The sequence below is a fragment of the Ursus maritimus genome, unplaced genomic scaffold (genome assembly GCF_017311325.1).
Source record: "Ursus maritimus isolate PB19 unplaced genomic scaffold, ASM1731132v1 scaffold_14, whole genome shotgun sequence".
Classification (NCBI taxonomy): Eukaryota; Metazoa; Chordata; class Mammalia; order Carnivora; family Ursidae; genus Ursus; species Ursus maritimus.
In genome coordinates, this window is record NW_024423786.1 from 48,403,717 (window position 1) to 48,409,743 (window position 6,027).

General features: G+C 63.0%; 1 protein-coding gene across 2 annotated transcripts in view; it reads right to left on the minus strand.

Annotated features, from left to right (window-relative positions):
- The window catches only part of NACC1 (nucleus accumbens associated 1), a 6,292-nt gene extending 273 nt beyond the window's left edge, over positions 1 to 6,019 (minus strand). Inside the window, exons 1-5 of one of the 2 annotated variants that reach the window (XM_040629223.1) lie at positions 4,472 to 6,019; positions 4,197 to 4,370; positions 3,486 to 3,591; positions 3,291 to 3,388; positions 2,434 to 2,689 (exon numbers count right to left, since the gene is read on the minus strand). In XM_040629223.1, coding sequence (XP_040485157.1) covers positions 2,434 to 2,689; positions 3,291 to 3,388; positions 3,486 to 3,591; positions 4,197 to 4,370; positions 4,472 to 5,417 — 1,580 coding nt within the window. In that variant the 5' untranslated portion in view covers positions 5,418 to 6,019. Of the gene's footprint in view, positions 1 to 2,429; positions 2,690 to 3,290; positions 3,389 to 3,485; positions 3,592 to 4,196; positions 4,371 to 4,471 lie in introns of those variants that run through there. The other variant, XM_040629224.1, reaches the window with a different exon arrangement.
- Between the last annotated feature and the right edge of the window lie 8 nt (positions 6,020 to 6,027).

Below are 6,027 nucleotides of genomic sequence, written 5' to 3' on the forward strand. Positions count from 1 at the left end.
TTTTTTTTTTTTTTTTTTTTGCGTTGGTTGGTGATTCTCCATTCGTGCTCCTCCCTGGGCTGCCCGGGGTGGGGGGACCATGCAGCTCAGAGCAGGGCAGGGCAGGGGAGGGAGAGAAGGAAAAGCAGCAGGCCGCCCAGGAGGTGAGGTGGGGAGGGCAGGGCGGGAGGGGCGCAGGGGTGGCTCCTGGGGTAAGGCACAACCCTGTCTTTGGCTCTCCTGGTGAGGAGTTTCCTCCCCTGCACCCCTGCCCGGCCCCTCCCCTCCCCTCTCCCCCCCAACACACAGTCCCGGGAGCCAGGGTCACCTCCTGGGGTCCCTGAAATGAGGGGGCTCTGCCACCCAACCCAGTGCTGCAGGGGCTTGGAGGCGGGACAGGGGCAAGCCCCACCCGAGGACAAGGCAGAGAGGGGCTGGGCAGGGGCCTGTCCAGGACAAAGGGGTGGGGAGGGAGAAGACCCCAGTCCCAGAGAGCTGGCCCCTGCTAAGGCCTGGAAGGAGGGGAGCGCCTAGGGACTCCTTCCTTGTGGGGTCTGGCTGGAGCCCCAGCCGGCCCCTCGGCCTTGGCCGGCCCGGCAGCTTGCCAAGTGACCAGGATATTGTGCTTTGGGATCGATGCTGGGGTAGGATGTCAAGGCCAGGACAAGGGCGTGGGGGAGGTGCGACTAAGGTGCTTGTGCTTTAGCTGGGGCGTCGAATCCCCCCATACACTGGGCCAGCTGAGGGCTAAGGTGCAGGGGCCAGGCCAGGAAAGCAGAGTGCCAGGACCCTGGCCAGACCAGACACCCCCCACCACAAGATGTCAGGAGGGCCCCCCTCACAGACCGGTGGGGGCTGCTGGGTGGGGGGGGAGGCCTCCAAGTCAGATTCCAAGGGTCTAGTCAGGGCTGGCCACCCCCCCCCCCAAGCAATCCCCCTGCCTCTGGAGAGGCCACTGGGAGCAATGGGAGCAATGGGCCGGTCAGATCAGGGAGGAGACGAGAGGCAGTGGGGACAGGGCTAGAGAGAAAAAGGTGAAAATTGTCAAGAAAGGACACCCAGTGTGGGGGGACAGGGAGTAAAAAAAAAAAGAGGAACCCTCCAGAGTTCACATGTAAAACTCAAAAAAAAAAAAAAAAAAAAAAAAAAATCCTCGCACTAGACAAGGATAAAAAGAGAGGAATGGTTAGAAAAAATTCTGCAAACTGCAAACAATAGAAGTGGGCCCTGCCTTGTCCCCAGAAGCTGGGCTCAGCCAACAGGCCAAAGCCAGGGCCACCCTTCAAATGGAGCCCCACTGGGGAGCAGCGGAGCGAAGGGGGACCTGGTCAGACCCACAGGAGCCCGAGCAGAGGCCTGGCCGAGCCCCCACCTCAGAAATGCACACCCACACTCCACACGCACGCACGCATTCAGTCTGCCCCCAGCCCCCACCCCGTCCTGCCTGCCACGTCCCCGGGGACTGAAGGGGACATCAGACACAGTCCCGTTGGTTTGAAAAATAAAAGGAATCTTATACTTCAATATTTCATTAGCTAAAAAAATGCTTTAAAAAGTATGTACAGGGGGCGGGGGCAGGGGGGTGAGGGGGGAAGGGCAGCAGCCCCCCAACCTGCTCCCCTGACTTCCAGCCCTGGCCCTACTGCCTCTATCATCTTCATCTGTTTAAAAGCAAAACTTATACACACACGCGCGCACACACACACGCACACACTTCTGTGAGCCCAGGAAACCTCTCGTTCTATTCACAGAGACCCTCGGTCAGCCCCCAAGAGCCCCCCCACTTGGGACCTGCCCCTCAGGCCCCAGGGGACAGATGGGGGCAACAGAGGTGGGCACAGAGTGGGGGAGAGAGAAGGGCGCCGGGCCCGCCACTGCCCACCACCTTAGGTCAATGGTGGAGCTCCTCTGAGCCTCGGTTCCCTCAGCTGTGAAATGGGCAGTCCCCTCGGCCTCGCCTACCCCAGCCCCCAGGCGCAGGGACAGACGAGGGAGACAGGAAGGCGCTTTTGGAAACATGGAAGCACTGGGAGGTGGTGGCAGGAGGGGTCCTGAGAACCCTAGGGCCCCTGCAAGTCCCAAGGAGTTGCAGCAAGGGGCCCAGGGCCTGGGAAGGGGGCCTTCCTGAACTCCCCAGGCCGGCCCCTCCCCACACCTGGCCTGGTGAGTGGGGAGACCACTGCTGGGGTTAGGGGAAGGGGAGCGGAAGCTCCCAACGGCCGGGCGTGCCAGAGAGGCAGCGCAGAGCTCGCACCAGCTGCTGCCCTCTCCTAGCCCGCTCGGATGGGGGGGGGCGGGGGTTGGGATGGGGAGGCAGAGGGGCTGGGAGCATGCAGCGCCCCCCGCGGGTCCTGGGGAGGGACAGACAGTAGCTCGTGACCAAGATGGTGGGCGGGTGTGACGGGGGAGGGAGGGGAGTGTGACGCCCCGCGGGGAGGGTCCGGTGGTAGTTACTGGAGGGCCTCAGCCGAGGGGCCGGCCTCGCCGTCGTGGCTAGCCGTCTCGAAGCTGTGCTCCACGCCCATCATGTCCGGCTCTATCTTGCCCGTGTCGCTGATGAAGGTGGTGTAGGCGTCGCCCTCGGCCATGAGCACCTTGAGCTTGGGGATCCAGCTCTTCCGCACAACGCGGCGGGCGTTGGTGCACATGTCAGCTGCGATGGCGTTCATCTCACTCTCCTTGAAGTTGGGAGCGAAGTTCTGGCAGTAGTCTGTGAGGGCAGAGGGGGCGGCTCAGGCAGAGCGTGGCCCTGGCCTCTCACCTTGATGACAGACACTCAGCCACACTGCTCCTTAATCCCCAACACGCGCGCGGCACTCCTGAACCTCTCTCAGAGGTGACAGAATGGAGGACTCGCAAGCCAGGACGCCAGAGCACATCAGTTGGCCCCACGCCTGACTGAGTTCGGCCATGTGTGGGCTTTGAGACGGTGGCCCAGGGCTCTTGAAAAACCTGGGTCATTTGCCTGAATTTAGGAATGGGGAAGATTCCACGTGAAAAATCTAGACTTCCCTCCTGACAAATGGCTGGGGCCTGGCTGCTTCATCGCTCCCATGACTACCCAAGGACCCTTCCCCCATGCCCACCCCACATCTGACATCTGACACAGGCTCACCTTCAGTGTCCGCCCCGCACCCCCACTATGAAGAAATCTTTAAGCCACCACAGCCCTCTTCCTGGCAAGTTCAGACTGAACCTCAGAATCCTTCTGAACATCAACCCCCATTCACCTATCAGGGCCAAGAGGGAAGAGGACCATCTGCCGGCCCCAGACCCCATCCCAGCCTGACTCCAAAAGGCCAGATACTCACACTTGACAGCATGAAGGACGCGACTGTCCAGCGGTTTGCGGCTGGGGTTGTTGGAGGAAGAGCGGATGCCGGTGCCACAGCTGTTAGCCAGCGTGTTCCTGAGATGGGGGGGCGTGAGGGAGGGAAGTCAGGCCCCCTGTGGTGGGGGCAGGGGGCAGCCCCCTCCCCTCCATCCGGGCTCTGTGAGGGCCTCACCGGTCAAAGAAGGAGGCCAGGAGGCGCCGCAGCAGGACCTTGTGCCGTGTGCCCGCGCTGACGTGGCAGTTCATGAGCTGAGCCCTCGTGATGTACACATTGGTGCCTGGAGTGGGGAGCAGGAGGGTAGCCGGGGGCCCCAGACTGCCACGCTCCCCACTTGGCCAGGCCCTGGCCTGGGCCCGGCCAAGACGCGCCCTGGCAACTCGCCCCAGCATGGCCTCGTCAGCGATCAGGAAAGGACAGCTGGTGGTGCCACTGTCCACGGGGCACCTACAACGTGCCGAGCCCTGCTGGCGCGTGGGTGGCTTTTGCCCACACAACCACCTGGGCATCAAAGAGAATAGGCAGTGGAAGCTCACACCAAGGCACCCTGACACCAAGAGCCAAGATTCTTACCCGCTGTACTAGTTCTCCCTCAAACCACCCTAGGAAGCCACTGATCTACCCGTGTGGCCAACAACGCCAGCCAATGCTCACACCAGCCTCCGGGGTGGAAACCTGGAGGCCGGTCTCTGGCACGGATCAATCCCAAGGGGGGGGGGGCGGCGGTCAGCCACCCTAGGACACAGCCGGCGGGTGGCAGCAGGGGTGGGGTTAGACCCCGAGTCTGGCTCCTAACCACCATCCCACAAGCCACTGGCTCGGAGGGCACCGAGGCCCAATGTGGAAGGAAGCAGGGAATCTGGGCAGGAAGTGATGCTGGCCCACCTGTCACCAGCTCCAGCTTCTCGGAGGGGTCACCCTCATCGTAGAGCTTGGGGTGGCAGCGGTTGCCAATCTGGTTGATGAGCTCAGCCGGGAGAGATGCCAGGTCTTGCCGCACCCGGATGCGATTCCGGGACTCGGGGGCCACCTGCTCAGGGAGGGCCTCCACCTTCTCGGCTTCAGGGGCAGAGAGCAGCATGTGTCGGGGACGGGGCTGCGGGGGAGGGAGGAGGAGGCAGGGGCCGGGCTGGGAGGGGCGGGCAGGGCAGGCACCTCACCTGTCTGGCCGACGTTCATCATGCTGTACATGGTGTACATGTTGCAGATCTGCCGGTACTGCTCATCCGCGCCCTCCTCGCCCGCGTCCTCCTCCTCATCCTCTTCGTTGTGGTAGGAGCCAGGGCTGTCGCTGGTATAGGCGCTCGACGTGCCCGGGCTGGTCCTCTCCGACGTGCTGGGCCCACTCACCACGCCCCCTGCTGCCGCCGCCGCCCCCCCAGCCGGCTGCCCAGGGCCGGCCCCTGCAGCCGCTGCCACAGCCCCCCCGGCCGGCTGCGCCGCCGCCACCACCGGGGCCTGCTGGGGCGGCCGGTTGGCAGCCAGGTCCGGTGTGGAGAACTTAGCCATCTTGCGGCTGCCATTGCCGCCACCACTGCCGCTGCTGTCCCACAGCCGCTTGGCCACAGGCGTGCACTGCACAGAGTCCGACTCCTGCTGCTCCGTCTTGACACGGGACACGAGGGGCAGCGGGGTGCCACAGGCCGGCCAGCTTGACGTCTGGGCCACAGGGCTCTGGGGCTCCGACGACGGGGCCTCCTCGGCGTGCAGGCCCTGCGAGTCGCAGCTGGGGGAGCTCACCTTGAGGAAGAACTCGGTGCCCTTCTCCATGATCTCCTGGATCTGCAGGAAGCCGGCCGTGTACATGAGCAGGAACTGGTCGCCCACGTTCATGCTCAGCCGGCCCGTGTAGCAGAAGCTGAGGATCCGCTGGAAGGACTGGGGCTGCACGGCAGCCGGCAGCTCCACCACCGCGCTCCGGCTGCTGTTGAACAGGTCCCGGAAGTACGAGCTGCTGGCGGCCAGCACGGCCCGGTGCGCTTTAAAGGCGTGGCCCTTGACCACCACGGACACGTCACAGTACAGGCCCTGCAGCCGCTGCTCGTTCAGACACTCCAGAATGCTGTTGCCAAAGTTCGGGATCTCCATCTGCAGGGTCTGGGCCATGGCGGCAGCTGCACGGGGGACAGGGAGAGACAGACAGAGCGACGGGGTCAGGCAGCAGACCCAGCACCCCCCTCTCACGAACCTCACCTGCTGTGGGGAGACATGTGGGAGCGGATATCCACGTGGTGGAATTTGCCGTGGTGGTGAGAATCGCCTGGCGCCACCCACACCCTCAGTCCCAGCACGGCCTTGCCTCTATGACAGACTGTCAAATCACTTATGTCAGCTCCAGGCCTGGGTGGCCACCGGCTGTCCCTTGCGGGGGTGGGGGGAAAGCATACTTACCCGTGTGTTTGAATACTAAACGAGCTAACACAGTGAGAACTCCATGAGCGTTAACGATCCCCAGCGCGACACACACAGGGTAACTCTGAAGGGCACTGGCATCGAAACACCAAGGGGTCAGGGGCATCGGATTCTTCACACTGTCCGCAGTGCCGCGCACATGACCCCAATCACTGTTGGTTGAATGACTGAATGATCACTCAAGAAACCCCGAGGCTGCACAGGAACATCACCCGTCAGCAGGGAATGCAAATGCAAACCACAAGGAAACACCAGTTCATACCAGCGAGGGCCGGAAGAATAAAATAGACAGACAACCAATGTT